Consider the following 18,686-nt stretch of genomic DNA (forward strand, 5'->3'; position numbering starts at 1 on the left):
GAAACACGAGAGAACACAGAATATCTCGTCAAACCTTCCGGGGGACCAACGTCCCCCGTACACCGACCCGGCGATACCGCTAAACCCTCGAGGTCCCTTCGGCGTCCCAGACCGACCGTCTCTGGGCGCTGGAACTAACGCAAACCTCCTGTCGGCATCTTCAGCTTGGACATGTTTGCTTCGGCGGTGCCGGTGGAGTGTGGACCCAGACGTGGTCGGGGAATCTGGCAGCATGCACGTTGTGCTCAGGTGTGCACCTCTATATATACCTGGTAACCGGAAGTGACGTCATCCCTATCGGACCAATGGGCGAACAGAATAAATAGCCATACTGTGTAGTTCTTGGAGCCGCTCAGATATAAATTTACCTGCATCTGCAGTTTAGTCTTTTTCCGCTAGAAGCCGCTGCAGTACCGTGGTACGGACGATTGTGACCTTTCATGACAGCCGTGACCCAAAATGGCGTCCGTGTTGCAGAAATGTTCTGTCCTCTGCCGTTCTCTGCCTGCTAGCGCAGCGGTCAAGGCCTTCAGCCGGGTAAGATCGCTCAGATTACCTTTTTCAACGTCCAAGGAACGTTTGGTGCTTGTTTTTAGCTCTAAAAACGGCCCAGTTTATCAGAAAGCAGCGATAATATCGGGACGAAGATGAGTTCTTAGTTGCAGACGACGGTCAAATGGAGGTCGTCTCACTGCGTTTGTAAACATGCGAGTACCTTACATGGATGGTGTATTTTAGTATGGAAAGTACTTACCAGTCTGTGCTATGATCTGTTACCATATATTGTACGTATGCCATGCGATGAATTATTTCTATTAGCCCCCTTTTAGACATAGACATAGAGCCAAAGACATAGACCTAGGCATAGGCATAGACGTAGACGTAGACATAGGCATAGACAAAGACATAGACGTAGACGTAGACGTAGAAGTAGACGTAGACATAGACACATGACATAGACATAGACATAGACATAGACATAGACATAGATGGTTAACAGAACTTGCAACAGAACTTTTGACAGAACTTGCAACTACAACGCTTTTATAAACATCTTGTTCATAATTTGTGTGTGTGTGTTTTGAACAGTCCACAGCACCATGTGCTAGTAGTCTCCAGACTAAGGACTTCCACAGTGGTGCAGCTGTCGTGAGTATCCTGCAAAAATCTGCCAACAAAATATTATTGAGAAATGTCATCTCTCACGAGTTAGAAGTTGTATGGCCTGAGACTGTGGCAAGAGCATATAGTTAGGGTCGTTCTGGTGTCACTATCAAGATATAGTTTTCTAAATGACCAAGTTGGTCCCAAATAATACACAACACCAAATTAGCTGTATATGAGCTTTGCAAGTGATTATCATTGAAATTTGGTCTTTATATTTCTCTTTCTTGACATTATAACAATGATAGTTTCTTGACAAGATAGTGTTTTCAATGACAGCATGATATTGTCTTCAGTGATTTTTTAAGTTTTTAATTTTTAATTTTTTTTTAATGTTCATGCACATCTATCTACTAGAACTACTTTCTGAAAATTGTGATGTAGTATTTTAAATGCTGTTTAATTCTGTTCATTCAGACTTTTCCTTCTATACCAACTAACATGTACAATAACTCAAGGATTGTACATGTATGTGGTACACTTTGTAATTAATTTCATGTAATAAACTGCAACTGCAGCCTCTATAAATTACTGTAAATAACACCTTGTGTCTATATACTAACAATAGCAAAGTTTCTTGCATTGCCATTGGATGGCTTTCCTTTTTTTATTTTAGATTTGATATGTGGGTGACTGACATGATTTTCTCTATCACATCTCATGCACATGCTCTTGCTTTTCCCTTCCGTTTCAATAGTATTCTCAACAGCTTGCTACAGTTGTAAGTATGAAAAGCAAACAGTTTTGTTTCAATGATTTTGCACCATTTTTGTTATACTGGAGAGTTTGCTCCACAGGTATATCTTACAATCATTATTTTTTTATGATATCTATTGGCTTCAGTTTTTTTTGCTGCTTCTTGCAATGTTTTGTTTGGTTGCAGAAGTCAGTTATTATTATGCATATATCATACATGTAGATCATATATAAAAATGAAAAAAGTTTTTTTCTCTTTGAGTAGAGCTGCAAGGTATTCATTATAACTCTTCAATATTTTTACTCAGATGTTAATGACAGAAATATGTATCATCTTACCATTTTTTCATTGTGAAATGATGGTTTCAGTTCAATGTTTTTTCAACTATTTTTTAGAAACTTTTATTATAGTATTTCTATCATGTTAAAAGTTTCATAAATTAGTCATAAGTTTTCATGAACAGAAGAAAACTCATTTCTTCTTTCTGACGAGATAATTGACAAACAAAAACTCCACACATGAGCCTTGTTTCCCAGTCTATCACAAATCTCCAAGCAGATGTATAAAAAGACAAAATCTAACATAATCTCAAGTTTTCAGTTCTGCCGAGAAGCAGGCCTTTACTCCAAAAACTGGGATGTTGAAAAGAGTTCAGATTTTGCCTTTCTATACCTGCTTGGAGATAAGTCTAACAGTACATGTATTAACATCAAACACTGTTGTCTACAGGGCGCGTCATCCAAGTATGGGGGTCGCTACACAGTCACCATGATCCCAGGGGACGGCATCGGGCCTGAACTCATGGCACATGTCAAGGACGTCTTCAGGTACTTAAAACAGATGTCTTTATCATGTCTCAAGGGGTCAAGAGATCTTTATTGAGCAGGGCTCGAAATACCTTTTTCTGCATTTGCACTGGTGCAGGCAACATTGACAATTGCTATTTTTTTTCTTTTATACTTAATGGTGGTACCAGTCATTGCAGGTAGTAACAATCCATATACAGCTACATTATAGGACATTTATGTGTAAAACTCAGTACATGGACCAGTGCAGGTTAGATGCAGTTAGACACCAGAAATACCTGCACAGCTCCAATTCTACCTGCACTAACCTGCACATGCAGGCGGTATTTCGAGCCCTGTTGAGGAAAGATCAAAAGCATCTTGAACAGTTGGCTCCTTACACACTGCATGTATTTTGAAATGCTGCAATAATGTACAAAGTACAAGTAACATTGGTATCTTTCCTTTCAGCACACAGAAGCATGCAACCATTTTTGGATCTCAATGCCAGTACACAAAAAAATCGTGCATTGAATTTTTGACTGCTGTCCTGCAGTCAAAAACTTGATGTTTAAACTTTGTGTAGGATCAAAGTTTCAACTCTGTACTATGCTGATTGTAAACACTCAATCTTGTATCAGCCACATGGTGATTTACATCATTCACCCGGATATGGGAAACATGGCAAATCCCTGTCTTGTATTGGGCAACTATAGGGATACAATACAACATAATGATAATGATGGTAATATCTCTGTACAGGTATGCAGGAGTACCTGTAGATTTTGAGGAGGTACAGATCACCTCTCAGGAGGGAGATGATGTGGCTATTGAGAACGCCATTACTGCTATCAAACGGAACGGGGTGGCTCTCAAGGGTAGGTGTCTCTGTCTTATCATCCAAAGCTATCATGTCAACTTGTATCACATTATTTATGTCCTTTCTTTGATGATAGGCAGGATAGTAGCAACTCCAAGTAGTATCAAAATAGTTGTCAATATTGTAAAAGATGCTATGGTCAGAGCAATCTCAATATCATGATGTTCTTGATTGTAGCTGAATGCCACATGCTTCTGTCTCTAGTCTTAAAAGAATCAATGTTGAGTTATTGGTGTCATAAATGTACATGGATTTGTTTTTTGTGTTTGAACACAACTCTATATGTTTATGTTGGCTCCAGCTACTGTCCACTATGTGTTGTATCAGTTTTATATTGACTGTAAAAAACCTACCAGAATTTCCTGCCTATAGAACCAAAGATCCTTTCAGTTAAAAATTGATGTTTTTTAACTTAACAACTTATTTTTCCGAATTTGGCTTTGGCATTGAAATGATGACGATGATACCAAATTCACATAGGAAACTAATTTACATTGTACTTACACTCTTATGCACAGGCATAGGTTTGTATTGTCCTGCAGAGAAAAATTATCCTATATCCTAAATTTTGTAAATTTGTTTGACATTAATACCATGCAAAACCCATACCACAAGATCGAAAAAAACTCAGACTTACCCATATTTCTATAGGCAACTTCTTCCACCCCCCTATGCCTGATCTTCTTTCCAGAAACATGACCATCAGGTGAAAAAAACCCTACCCTATTCTGCATTGTGTGTACTATATATGGTGTCTGCTTGTATGTTTTTCCGTTTTGCTGTCGGTTGCGTCTTCATTTTTGTGCTGGTGCTTGTTCTAAATCCTGCGTCTGCGCTTCTTTAAATCCTGCTTTTTTCCTTTTTGTTTCATTTCATTTCATGGCTCCGGCTAACACGTCTTTTCCCCCTCCCCAAGGTAACATTGAAACACCACATGATATGTCCCAGGCCTTGTTCAAATCCAGGAACGTCGAAGTCAGGTGCTTCCCTAGCTTGCACTTCTCGTGTAGACTGCTAGGTGGTGCTCTTGCCTGGCCTGACCAGTACTGATGCTGCAGTGCAGTCTGGCAATTCCCTTTGAACCATTTCTTCCCCAGCCACTGTGCCAGAATATGTTATCTTTTCTCCATGATAAAACTGACATGATTTATGAAAACAATAACAAGGCTACTTCAAGGCTATCCTCATCTCTTAGGCCATAAAACATTTGTATTCAGTTTAGTACATTCATTTTAAAAAAAGTTGTTTTTAATGCTGTCAAGGAAAAATTCAGTTACAACAAGCAAACACCCTGACGTTTACTGATTAAAAGATGCTGTTTTGCAGTTCAGTGAAAGGCAATGAAAAATTTAAAGCAATTTGAAATGGGGAACAATTATTCACAACATCCATTGCTAACAAAAACACAGTCTTAACATTTCCCAGTTTCAATATAAAGGTAACATATTTGGCATCATGCAAACATACATTACTCTCCAAGCAGAGGTTTGGCTCTGGCTGTTTTTGATGTATTTTTAGGCGTTTCTTTTTTTCAGCTTTCTATTTTGCTGCTTACCCCTGTGTCAGAGATCCAAGCAGCAGTATACCAATCAAATACTGGATACTACAACTACTACGACTACTGCTGCTGCTACTACTACTACTATTACTATTAACTTTTTTCTTCATGTCTACCGGCAAGCGGACAAAAACACTTAAAAAAACACATCAGAAAACAGCTGGAGTCAAACCTCTGCTTGGAAAGCACACATACATGTAGATATAGGCTGCCTATTCCTCCCTCACTGCTAACCACCAGGCACTTGCTTTGGTGTGATTTTGCTAATAATGAGATGTGCACTTGGAATGTACGCTGCATCGTAGGTGGACTTAAGACGCTACATCTCGACCCTTCGTTTGGTGTGTCACGGAATGTAGCGGTCAGGTATGCATGGACAAGCGGTCGCTTTGTCTTCTTTTTCCCAGAAATATGTTGTATGCTTGTATGCTGCATGCTTTACGTTAGTATATGATTGATATACGAACATTGTTGTAGACTGATGAAGTTGACATATATAGTCTCAAGGATTCTAGTAGTAGTAGTAATAGTAGAGACGTACCCTTTCTAGTAGCTTGCATTATAAGGATGCGAAAAATGCTTTTGTACTTGTAATTTTTCTGAGTCTTTCTTCTTTTCTTAACTTGTCTAAAAATAAATATGGCCCTATATATGAAGTATGAAAGCTTTAATTTTAAAGGAGTTCTAGTACCACATCTACTGTATTTTTATTTGATTTTACTTGTTCAAATTCAGATTCTAAACTGAAGACAAAAAACGTTAGCATTAGGATGATACTGTGCAAGTTTTTGTTACCAAAAAGTGGTAATATTGTCAGAAAGCTCTGAGTTATTTCCCACATGTTATTGAATGAGTTAATCTGTTGTTGTTTTTTGTATCCCTTCCAGAGTGAGGCTGGACCTGTTTGCTAATGTGCTGAGGTGCAAAACCTTCCCTGGGCTGCCTTCAAGGTGATTCTAGTCTGAAACTATTCAAAACTATCGCAACAATACAGAATAGGGGTGGGTACCGGTACAGAAAATTCAGGTCCAGGTCTGGTTCAGGTCCAGAGGATCAGGTCCAGGTCCGGACCTGAACCTGGACCTGATTCAGTATGTGAAAACTTGTGATACTCAATAGAAGAAGAAGAAAGAAGTAGAAGAATAAACATGATGTTTTCCCTATCTTAACATTGATAAAATATGAAATACCAGACTGTGTATGCATAGCACTTTAACTAAAAACTAGAGAAAGATCCCTTCAACTTAAGTATTTTCTTCTCCTTTTTTTGTGATAATAGTTGTTTTGTGCACGCTTGTATTTCAGACATGGTGACATTGACATTGTGATCATAAGAGAGAACACTGAGGGAGAATACACCAGTCTGGAACATGAGGTAATGCAAACCTATCTTAACAAATAAAAATGTCTTTTAAAATACACCATATTGGGAAAAGTATATAGATTACTGTGTTGATGTGTGGGGATGTCCCTATAGCTCAACTGGTAGCAGCCTTACGGCTCTTGGTAACTGTGAGGCCCCTGTTCAATCCTGGGTAGGGCATCTTGGTTGGGGCTGCACATGCTGTTTGGAAAGGATGTAAAATGGGGATCCTGTATTTGAGGAGGTGACTCAAGCATATCAATGGGGAAGCACTAGCAACCCCTCCCTCTAAACATACCCTGCTACTGAAACAGCAGGGGAACTTGCTGACCTACTGTATGTGCCACTTCCTATAGGCTCTACAAGGGTCTTACAACCAACAGATAAGACACAGGACTCAATGTAATCTGTATCTCTGATATATTTTATCTGACCCTTAACCTTCCTTCATGACCTCAATGAAAAGTTCCAATGTGAGCTTCTCATGAATAAAAAAAATTCAAAAAACAAATGAACACGAACATTTCTCTTAATATGAAAATGGAAAAATTAATGAGATAACTTTTTTCCAGAATGTGCCTGGCGTTGTGGAGAGTTATAAGATCATCACAGCCAAGAACTCGGAGAGGATTGCCAGATACGCGTTTGAGTACGCCCAGAGACATGGCAGGAAGAAGGTGACGGCAGTACACAAGGCAAACATCATGTAAGAAACATCCCTTTGCAACAATTCTTGCAATGTCAGTAGGTTAATATTTAGTAATATTTTGCCTACTTAAACATATTGTGAAGACCAGATTGATCATTTAGCTAGTTTGTGGAGCCTGAGGACAATTGTACATGTATGTGACTTTGTATTACAATTTAGTAGCAAAGTTATTTTTTGGTATGAATTCACTTTCATTCTATCTAAGATTATTATCACAATTTGTTTATTTTGTATAACATATTCTAAGTGTATGATATTTTGGTGATACCATTTTCTTATACAGAACCTTGTCGTCAACCTATACAATATACATGTAGCTGCCAAACCAGGCTGAGATTTCCACTTTTGTAGCCATAGCCTCTAACCAGCTGTCAGCCAAACAAAAAATCACCTATACTATATTAAATATTTGGCTGATTGGCTGACAGCTGCCTAGAGGCCAAACCTTGGGTATTAGCAGTCTTCCCAAGGTATATTGTATGCATAGACTGTGGGAGAGTCTCTGTGTAAGAGAATGAGTGTGACAGATATATGTGACTTTTTTGTTGTGAAGGAAAATGGGAGACGGTTTGTTCCTGGAGTGCTGCAAGAAGATGTCAGAAGAGTTCCCCAACATTGAGTATGAGTCCATGATCATTGACAACTGCAGCATGCAGGTAAGGTTGGGAAATAAATTCTGATAAAAGTGGCCGTAGTAAGTGTAGGGACTCGTCAGGAGGACAGAATGCTTCCCAAGCAACATGATGAAATGGTACGGCATTATGGCAACCACACAGCACAAATTTTCAAGTCAAGGGTTAACAAACATCTTTCTTCAGAATCCAGTACTGTAACCTAAAACGCTTGAGTGGCTCCATGCCTTGTTTTGTGGTGAACCTTAAGTAAATAAAATTGAAAAAAACATAGTCGTGGTGCCACCATTGATACACATTGCCTCAAAAGCTGTGAAAATAAAACCTCTGTGAAAGTTTCACGATATACAAATATGTACAGTGTGATCCTTTTCTTTCTGTCCCAGATGGTGTCTCGCCCTCAGCAGTTTGACGTGATGGTGATGCCCAACCTGTACGGGAACATCATCAGTAACATCGGGGCGGGGCTGGTGGGGGGGCCGGGGCTCGTGCCTGGGGAGAACATTGGACAGGAGTACGCTGTCTTCGAAACAGTTGAGTTCTTCATTCTGTTTGATTTGTTGACTATTGCATATGTATGATTTGTACTTTCAAAATGTAATAAGAAGTGATTGAGGACTTACATGTAGATGCATACGTACACTGCTGTAGTCACCTTGCCTGACTTCTAACTGCCTGTAGCCTTTATCTTGAGAGAACATACAAATGTATATTGTATTGTAGTGTTATGTATCAATCTGCAGTACTTCAATTGTCAGCTAGGAGGCGCTGTATGACCATTTGCATGATACCCACAAGTGTGGGAAAAGTTAACTTGTTCACAATCACAATGAGTTTGCTACCATAGGAAAGCAATTCACACCTGCTTTCTGTTGATACATTATACGTTGAAATTGATGTGTAAACTATGGAAATATCATCAACCAAAGTTAACATTCCAAACTTTTTGTGACAAGTGTAATATCATGTATTGGGTTAAGTCACTGGTGTGGGTGGCCAAATCATCTTATTCAAAATCGTTGATGACCTTCATTTTGTACCTCAACTCAACATGATTGACCAGTTGTAGACAGAACATGATAAAATGTAGTATATTTTGACAGTCATACATGACAGACATGTTGTTGATGACCATCCTGTTGTTGTTATTTTCCCTAGGCCACCAGGAACACAGGGAAGTCCATTGCAGGGCAGAATGTTGCTAACCCCACAGCCATGTTGCTGGCTAGTGCACTTATGCTGGAGCACCTCGGGTAGGGAGACCTATCAGTAACATTACCCTTAGCTTAGCCTAGTAACTATAGAGATTTTTCACATCGCGATACCATTACTGTTTGTGCTCATGAAAGGTATACATGTAGGTATAGGTACAGGCAAGAGTAATCCCATAGCCCTTTTCAGGCCCTCTCCTCCCATCGCCTTTTACCTCCCCAACCAAAGTCATCATCTAGATTTACACCCTGGTTTAGTGAGGAAGAAGTATGAAGTGTCTTTCTCAAAAAACAATAAAGTCTAGCCAGAAATGCTAGGAATAGAATCTTTGACCTCTCAGCCACTAGCCCAGGTATTTGATGTCGCAAAGAATTGTAAGAAAAATCCAGGCCCACAATTTATGAACTGTGCAACACTATAGTCCTCACAACATAACAATTGTTGAACTAACAGTCATAAACTTGACAAGCTTTTAGAGTTTAAGTAGCACTCTCCATGGAGTCCAAACTAAATGTAGGAAATTCTAGACACAAGCCCAGTTCACCCAGAACATCACACGTGTGCCAAGGGGCAGCTCACAGAACATATTACATTTCCACTGGGCTCACCACTGTTGGCTAACTAGCAGGCTGTACCAGAAACATCAACAAACACAGGAGCTGCCAAATGGATCCAACACAGCACAGGTTACAAGAGGACATGTTTGTTGGTTAATGCACCACAGTGTTGAAGTACATGTAAAAGTATACTTACGGTTTTCAAGGTCGGGAACTTGTTGTAGCATCACCTTTTTTTTTTGTTTTCTTATTCAAGATTTTTTTTTCACATTTCTTTTTTACACGTAAGTATACAGATTAGGCTATGCTAATTTGATTGTATGGATAACATCAATTTTCAAACAGTTTTCCACCAAACTGCATATCATATAAAGCAGCTGCAAAATGAGCAAATATTTGCTGAAAATTAAACAAAAAATATCAGTATGAACAGATAGCAGTATCATAGAATGACAAGTTAATTTCAAAGTCAAGGAAGAAGATGTGAAAGACCAGAAATGAATTATCTTTTGTTCGGTACAGTACCATGCCCTATGTATTTAGTCTTTTGTTAAACCTTCCTGACCAATTAGATTTCATAATGAAGGCTTTTCTTTGGCCGAACATTTTATTGGCACACTCGCATATGTTTTGTAGTTGTCATCCATATAATCAAATCAACATAGCCTTAGGTCATTTTAGCCTTAGCCTAAAATATATATGGTTATTTACTCTAATGATCTGCAGTAAAAGTGTAAAGAGTTTACCTAGCCATGTGGTGTATTTATTAGGTAGTGTGTCAGGGGTACAGATTTGTCATGAGATCCCCCAGTACAAGTTTGTGTACCCAACCCTGGGGTGAGGCCTGCTGGGATAGGTAAGGTACAGATAAATAAACCCTGCTGCTCACAGATCAACTATGGGGACAGCAGGTGTGGATGGAGGGAAACCTTACATCCCATAGTAGGGTGTTTGGCTCAAAGCCCAGATGTCCTGGGTTTGAATCCCCTGATATGCTCGCACATTGTGCCCTTGGGAAAGGCACCTTACACAACTTTCCTCACTTCACTCAGGTGAAAATGAGTACCTAGCTTTGGTTAGGTTCCTCAAGTAGGACATTAAAAGGATCCTGAGTTATAGGTGTAAACACACAAACACAACCTAAAACAGTACCCCCTTTGCAATTGGAGGCGAAACTCCTTCCCCTGAGGTAGCAACCTGTTGAATCATATGATATGATGATATGGATCCCTTTCAATTGGAAAGAATTTATGAAATCTGAATAACTTTTAAGTTATAGATACGTAATCTGGTTAAAGATATATTTGACTCTTAAAGGCATACAGGTCCTGACAAAAAATAAAGATATAGTGTAGAAGGATACTCAGCATAGTTCAAGAACTGTAGCACAAGTGTTACCGGGTAAGTGTATAACGAATGCCTTTCCAAATCTACATGTTCTTGTTTCTGCCCTTGTTATACAGGCTGGACAAGTATGCAAGTCTGATAGAGAATGCTGTCTACAAAGCTCTGGCAGACGATAAGGTAAGATACACAATCTTCATGCACCAATGTCATTGAATGAAAATCATGCTGCATTTTTTCTTATCTTGCTTTGGATTCAGAAGGCTCCTGGATAACCCAAAGAATTAAACACAGTTTGCTGCTCCAGTGCCAAAAATGCCAAACCCTTGGGCTACTGCTGCCCAAAGACCTGGCAAATGTCTGAAATACTTTCCACATGTTTAAGATCAGTGTCAAAGTCAGGCGGATACAGACAGTTTGATCAGGTGTTGGGAACCATCATAGTGACAGTGAAACTGTATCCAGGATGTTGGGGGGATGCGGTTAATCTCCATGCAGAAACGTGGGGGCCAGAGCGGAAATTGGCACATTTTTCAAGAGCTTTTTTTTCTGTCCTTCGGGAAAAGAGCTTTCTTCCTACTCTCGGACCAGAGGTTTTGCTTCAGCGTATATTGGATGTCTAGTGGACAAAAAGAAAACTAGAAAGCCCAATAAAAACTCCTGAAAAGACATTAAAAACAAGCCATGGCCAAACCTCTGCTTGGAGAATGTCGAAAACAAGCTGGGCCAAACCTCTGCTTGGAGAATACTTTTTCCCAGGGCTTTCTTCACAAAGGTTCAACTGAAATTGAACCGTTGTGATTACTGTAAATTCAGAAATTTCTGCAGTGGTTTAATGCTCACCAATGTTTTTGCTGGGAACTTTAAAACCACCGCAAAAATGAATGAATCCTCTATCCTCCTACCCCTTTGTTTCAACCCTAAACTTAAAAGTTAAAACTGTCGTGAACACTCCATTTCCTCCCTACTGCGAAATTAAATCCCAGTATCAGGAAATAACAGCAACTTGTTCAACATGGTCAGAAAATAACCATAAAGCATTGAAATCCTCAAAAGAAGTCATGTAGAAAACAACATCCTTTCTTAGAGTGAACACCCTTCCTGCCTTGTGTTCACTGTGACCAGGCAAACTTCCTTGACACACCATTGTTTGTTTGAAGTTCAGTTCTAGTCCAGTTGTTTTGAGACGAGTGCCTTTCTGGGTGTGTTGAGGAAACATAGCTGGCCTTTCCGCAGGCTTTGTGTGGGTTATATTTTCACAGGTGTTCAGTGAGGATCTACCCTTTAAGTGTATATATACATTGTGACAGCTGTGATTGATTGGTGCGCAAGATTAGGGTTGGCTCTCGGACTTAAACTCACTTCTATTTGTGCAGTGCACATAGCTGTATACTGAGGCAACATGGGTTGTTACCTCCATGAACAGAGGAGGTATCGTTTTGGCATATATATAAATCTGTCTGCATGTCTAGATGTTTGTTTACGTTTCTGGATATTTGCGGTCAGTATAGATAGATTATGATAATATTTGGTTTGTGGATAGGGGATGGGAAGAAGAAGGTCAAGGTTGATTATGTCCTCTGGTGTGTGGCCTTGTAACTTCCCATTTTTGTATCTTTTGTCCTTGGTTTTCTGTGGTCATGATTTTTTTGGTGGCAGATAGCTTTTGATAAGGAACAGTAGCATAGGTTTGGGGCCTCCTAGCAGCTAGTTGTACACGTAGTCAGGGTTGATTATGCCATCCCCACCCCCCAGTGTGTGACCTTGGTACTGCAGCAGAACTTCCATTTTTGTATCTTTTGTCCTTGAATTACTATTGTCTTTTCTATGACAGATAGCTTTTAATGTAGGGAACATGCACATGGTGTGGGTTTGTGGCCACCTAACAGCTTGTTTAAAAGGTGACTTGTCTTAGCATTCCAAGGAAACATCTTCAGCAGCATTCTAAGAATTTTATGTTTCAAGCCTGGTGCACTTTCTAGTATATAACTAGCAGCATCCTCACTAGGGTCCAGTTGATTGACAGGGCACCAAATTGTCAGGTAATTAGATTAGTTAGTGTGGCACCTCTCTGTACACCAGATACCAGAGGTGAGTGGCACCTTAACTTGTTAGGAGGAGGAACATGTTGAAGGAGTTAGAGGGGATTCATTTACTGCAGACCAGGAGAGATGGAGAATCCCTAGTGATGGTGCCTATGACCACTTGGTGTGTCATTAGCTTATACAGGGTTTATGTCTGGATTTAGCTTTGATTCATCTCAGACAGCAACACATAACCAAAAATCATCATGATCAGTCAACCCCTTCTTGAGTTATTCTTTTCCAAAACAATTGTGAAACAAAATATTGGCACCAGCTGTTCAAAAAAAGCAGACGGGGCCTGAACCTTAGCACGACTATCTCTCCTTCCCTAGAGCTATCTACCATTGAAAAGTGATGACCAAATACAGCATATCCAAGACACGAGATATCAAAACCAGTAGTTTGGCTGCAGTACCATGTGAAGCCAGCTAGGGGTCCAAAAATTGATAATTTTTAGGTCTTATCAAGACCTACTCACATACAAAGTATCGCGAGAATCCACTTGCATTCTTATGTTATCGTGTTGACAGACGGACAGACAGATACACGAACGCTGACAAAATCATACTTTACAAAGGTAAAAGAAATACATACTGGTAATGGTATAGGTTTACATGGAGGTGGTAAAGAATATTTACCTATTGAAAAATGACTTATGGCCTGATGATCACAAGTAAGAGTTAGATGATATAGATTAAAACAAACTAGATTGTGAATTAAGTAGATTGTTAGGTTTGACTTTCTGATCAATTAAAGGAAAAGTCATGATAGTCAACTTTTGCAGCCAAACACGAACTTCCCTTAGTGGTACAGTCGAAGTGAATAGGCTTTTGTTAGGAAATGTTGTTCATCCCCTTGTGTATATTCTGGGTATACATGTACATGTGGAGGAAACATCTGAGGACTGCTGTAGAGGTGGTATCCCTGTGTAGGAAAGGTCAAAGGTCAGGTACGGGTCTGTTGTCGCCCCTGAGGAAACCAGCAGGGTGGCACCAAATAAGATCCGCACATGTCAGTCCACATCTTGGCAGGAGCTTTGAACTTGTTTTGTTCCTGGTACTGGCAAATGGCCTCTTGTTAGTATCAAAGTACATGTACATGTATGATCAAAATGCCATTGTAAGATGCATCTTACAAAAGCCAATCAAGTATTACCATGATTATAAAGCTTCTTCCTTTTCTGACATTTCTGCTATTTACAGGATAATCTTGTCAATAGCCTAAAACTTCTCTGTAGCCTGGAGCTTATGATATACATCTGGAATTTTACAGCTGCTGCAAAAAAAATAACAAGAGGTGAACCTTCACTAGTATAAATATGATTGAAAACATGTTGTTACAACTTGTATTCTCTGTTGGCCAATCTTGGTAAATAGAGAATACATTTCAATACAATTTTATTTCTCCTCACAAAGTTGCTCATATGCAGTACACTCAGAGCTAGATCTTGACTGACTGTGTTGTCAGAAACTTTGTTTCCCAGTAATTCCTTTAAGGTTTCCGTCTGAACCGTTACTTCTGTATCTTCTAAAGCTAACCCAGTCCTGGTAAATAGTGGCTACATTTGAAGTGACATGTTTATATCATCTCACACAGAGACTGGTATGCAGTGCTTAGACTTACATCCTCTCACACATCTTGTGTGCAGCTGTAGAGGCTGATAGTGTTGAGATAAGTGTAATCCTGGGCAGGGAAGGTTCCTTAGCAACCCTCACTGACACCTTAACACTGGTGTTGTATGTGTATACTTAGTCTTAGGGCTTTTCCATTTGCCAAGTTCATGAGGCATGATCAAGAAATTTTTTTGCTTGCTTGCTCTCTCACTCATACTGGCTAAGTCACTCTCTCTCTCTCTCTCTCTCTCTCTCTCTCTCTCTCTCTCTCTCTCTCTCTCTCTCTCAGGCTCTCTCTCTCTCTCTCAGGCTCTCTCTCTCAGGCTCTCTCTCTCTCAGGCTCTCACTCATTTGAGCTCAGAATTGTCCCATGACAAAGGCCTCCGCTTCTTCCTGTTCTACATAACTTAGGATGTATATTTCTGTCTTAGTTTGTGTCTTTTATTATCTGGCTAATACACATTATTTCTTTGACTTTCCACAGATTCTCTTTCTCTACTCCCTTCAACTGCTGTTCTCTTAGAATCACAGTTATTTCACACACACCCCTTCCATCTCCATTTCTACCTTCACTCGAGACCTCCCATCTTGAAGACTTTTAACAATACCTAGAGACTTTCCCGGTCAAAGGTCGCTAGGTGGTCATGACCTTGACTTGCCCTTGCCCCTGTATTATTTGTTTGCGCCCCCTCCATGTTGAAGTTGTTATAAGGAGACATGAAGTAGACCATTATGTCCCATAGGAAGCTGTTCTAGGTTAGGAACAGGAAGGGATCAAGTTTGTAGTCAGTGGGGGGGTGAGCATAAATGTGGGTCTAAATCTGGTCTGTAGAGAGGTGAAAACCTTGTTATTTTCTCCATTGCTTTGCAGTATTTTTGCCCTCAAAATTCTTCAACTAGTTTGCCGACGCTTTTTATGTATCTATTAGATTATTGAGATTAGATCATAGTGTTTTTTATCAGGTAGATTGAGTTTTATGTGGTGTTTTAGTGGTTTTGATGGAGTTCAGGGTCAAGGGCATGGGGCCTTTATGTGGTTTTAAATGGCAAATTGAATACACATTAAGTGTACTCACTCTGTCTTTGTGTGTAAACTTTGACTATAAATTTGCTAGCACTGACTTGGAGACAAGGTATTACCAGTTCATTCTAAAGGTGAAAAAAGAAAAACAAATGTTAAAACAAATGATGACAATCTCATCTCTACTATGAAACCATTTGAAACAAACTTGAGCCGACGTTTACTGAATGTGCAAAATGTATGATTAGCAAACAGGAGAATTAACTTTGTAAAACCTCTTAAAGTCCCTTTTCCATTATTTGCCATTGCAGGGCAACCATAAGCCACCAAAATTGAATTTGTCAACCATAAGCCACCAAAATTGAATTTGTTTCCCTCCCTGATTTTATAATTCGAATATGATTAGAAGACAAGAAAATACACAAAAAATCTGTTCTTTTTCTGTGAAATTCGTTGAGCAATCTTTGGTTGCAGCACAGTTGCAGCCTCTAGTGAAAGTTGATTAAGGGACTTTTAAGAGAAAGAATTTCTGTTGATGATTCCTATGTGTTCCACAGATCCGTACCCCAGACCTGGGTGGTCAGCACTCCACAGTGGACATGGTGCAGACTGTGGTGAAGGAGGTGGAAGCACAGGCAGCAAAACTCTGAACACCTCTGCAACATCACAAACATCAGGCAGCCAATTGCAAGCTCTGAACACCTGTTGTTTTTCCCTAAGACCTGACATTTATACACACACCAAGTGCTGTACTAGTAATTTATTTATTACACTTGAAACTTAGTCGTAAACATCTTACTGAAAGGATTCAATGTTCATTTGATAGAAAATGTTTTTATAGGAGTTACAACATCAACAGCAACAAGCTCTAAGCACCTTTATCAGAAACATGTTTGCGTAAGGATCTGACTTCATACACTCACCAAGTGCAGTAAACTATTCCATGATTATGCTATTCAGAATGGTCCTTTCATTTACAGTTGAGGAATGTATTCAGTGTTTATCTGAAATTGTTGTGGAATTTTTTACAAAAAACAGTGAAAGAGTAATGCTTTTTTTTCGAATGGGACTGTTCATTATATTAGTTCAAGGGAACCAATTTGACATATCTGCAATTGTGCATTGTTTATTTGTGTATCTCTAATATTTAATGAGAACTGGAGCCAACACAGTGTTGAATGATGTTGACTAAGACATACATGTACGTACAAGGTTTTGAACTGGTTTTCATAAAGACAAGAATGTTAGCCAGTTATTTTCTGTCATGTAAGAGTGCAATCTGTTGAACATAGAGGGCAACAAGATACGAGATATTGTGTATTCATATGTTATTTGTGACTACCAGCAAAATGCTTTAAATATTACATGTATTTGAAAGAAATATGGTGTTCTTCAGTATCAAACTCATTTGGACAAAATTGGTTTGTCAAAGTTCTACTATTTCTAAAGCTGTTTCACCTTTTTTAGGGCATTGACATAAATATATGTCAATAAAGTGGACCCAAACTGGGTTTCAAACCTGGAGTTGGTTATTTTCGTGTTGCCCCATGACCTTGCTGTTGACCTTGTCCATAAAGGTCATGACCTTTCTGCACATAAAGTTTTGAGATGATATCCCTTGGAGTTTTTTTTTTTTAAATCAGCACAACGTTAGGTTAAAACTTTCACCTATATATATTATTTTTGGTGTTATAGAGTTCTTCAGATCCTATAGCACGTTTTGAGTTGGCAGCTGAGTGTATGCTGTCAACTCCATCAGGAATACTAGTATTTCTCAACATGCCTAACCTTGAAGGTGTTAACAAACTTGGCACATCTGGGTCTCTTGGCAAAGTAAAGCCTAACCCATAGATAATTGGGATTTCACAGACCTAAATGTACATGCAGGTGGTTGCTTTGCAATTTTGGAGCAAGGAGGTTTTCACAACATGGTTGCTTAGAACTCTGTTGGCCATGGGGTAAACATGCAATACTGAATTCATGGCCAAGGGGGATCCTGAGAGAGTATGACTCTTTGACCACCCTCTTTTTGGCACAAGAAAAAAGACAGATGTAAGAAGTAAGGCTCCAGCTTGTTTTGGATGTCTATTTAGGTGTTTTTATTGAGCGTTCTGATTTGTCAGCCTGGCCGAAAGAAAACTAGATGAAATAGAAAGCCCAATAAAAATGCCTCATATAAAAAGACATAAACAAGCTGGAGCCTAACCTATGCTTGGAGTGTAGGAGGGGATTGGAATTGGATCAAAGCCATTTTAGCATTAAAAAATTACGTGTTTCTAGGGAAATATGTGATATAGAAGGCTTCAGGTACTTTTTTACCAGGTGTGGAGTGTCGTTCTGACAAGTCCATGTTTGCTGGAATGTTTAATATCGACCCTTATCTCCTCATCTTCTGCAAGGTCAAGTTCGCAGGTTGGCAATGAAATGTACTTGTCAGTTCTTGGCCAATTCCCAACTACCAGTGTCAGGGTCAAACAGCCCTCTACAACTAATTTGTAAGTTTCATGTTGTCAATAGCCTCTTTCAGACATCTTGCTACACTAATTACTATACATGTGTTAACATCTGTGTTGGTAAACTTTATCATTGAGCAAACTAGCCTTTATCTAACCCAAGACAAAGTGAATATCCTCTTGGACTCAATAAATCCGGATTCCTATGCAAGAGGAGTGAAGAAGCCCGTGCTCACCGTCCAACGTTGGACCGAGACGGGGGGCGACACAGGTTACCTGTCACCATGGCCATCTATACTGACGTCACGTTCCGGAAGCTGCACTCGTCCATTCCGTGAACAAGGCTGATGGAGTAAGCCAAAAATTTAGTTGGTTAGATTCCGTGTTGGTTAGATAAATTTTACTTTACCCCATGCTAAACGTAGCTATGTAGTCAACAGAAATGTATAGATCAACAATTCAGACAAGGGGGCACAGCTGCAAGTTCTTCTGGCAAATTACCACCCCATTCCTTTTTTCCTAACTCTCGCTTTTATTCAACAACCGAAGGTACATGTAGTATGAAGTAGAGACGACCTTTCTACAGACTTGGATTTAAGTTACACAATATCCGC

General features: G+C 39.5%; 1 protein-coding gene across 5 annotated transcripts; it reads left to right on the plus strand.

Moving 5' to 3' along the window:
- Window positions 1-415: 415 nt before the first annotated feature.
- LOC118416044 (isocitrate dehydrogenase [NAD] subunit gamma, mitochondrial-like) lies at window positions 416-17,233 on the plus strand. Of its 5 annotated transcripts, none has more exons than XM_035821095.1 (14): window positions 416-537; window positions 1,090-1,149; window positions 1,862-1,885; window positions 2,591-2,688; window positions 3,409-3,524; window positions 4,178-4,232; window positions 5,972-6,034; window positions 6,390-6,459; window positions 7,020-7,153; window positions 7,710-7,812; window positions 8,175-8,321; window positions 8,947-9,041; window positions 11,021-11,081; window positions 16,177-17,233. In XM_035821095.1, the coding sequence occupies exons 1-14, from the start codon at window positions 460-462 to the stop codon at window positions 16,267-16,269; spliced, it is 1,197 nt and encodes a 398-aa protein (XP_035676988.1). In that variant the 5' UTR covers window positions 416-459; the 3' UTR covers window positions 16,270-17,233. The 5 variants fall into 5 exon arrangements, with proteins under 5 accessions (XP_035676988.1, XP_035676986.1, XP_035676987.1 ...); XM_035821093.1 differs by lacking the exon at window positions 4,178-4,232 and adding an exon at window positions 4,443-4,506; XM_035821094.1 differs by lacking the exon at window positions 4,178-4,232 and adding an exon at window positions 5,390-5,450.
- Window positions 17,234-18,686: the final 1,453 nt, after the last annotated feature.

The sequence above is a fragment of the Branchiostoma floridae genome, chromosome 5 (genome assembly GCF_000003815.2).
Source record: "Branchiostoma floridae strain S238N-H82 chromosome 5, Bfl_VNyyK, whole genome shotgun sequence".
In the NCBI taxonomy this organism is placed as follows: domain Eukaryota; kingdom Metazoa; phylum Chordata; class Leptocardii; order Amphioxiformes; family Branchiostomatidae; genus Branchiostoma; species Branchiostoma floridae.

What these genes read in the sequence shown, in the direction of transcription:
- LOC118416044 (XM_035821093.1), top strand. Translation starts at nt 460, where the DNA reads ATGGCGTCCGTGTTGCAGAAATGTTCTGTCCTCTGCCGTTCTCTGCCT. An exon ending in GTACACAAGGCAAACATCAT is followed by an intron (nt 7,154 to 7,709) that starts GTAAGAAACATC and finishes TTTGTTGTGAAG; the next exon opens with GAAAATGGGAGACGGTTTGT. An exon ending in CTTATGCTGGAGCACCTCGG is followed by an intron (nt 9,042 to 11,020) that starts GTAGGGAGACCT and finishes CTTGTTATACAG; the next exon opens with GCTGGACAAGTATGCAAGTC.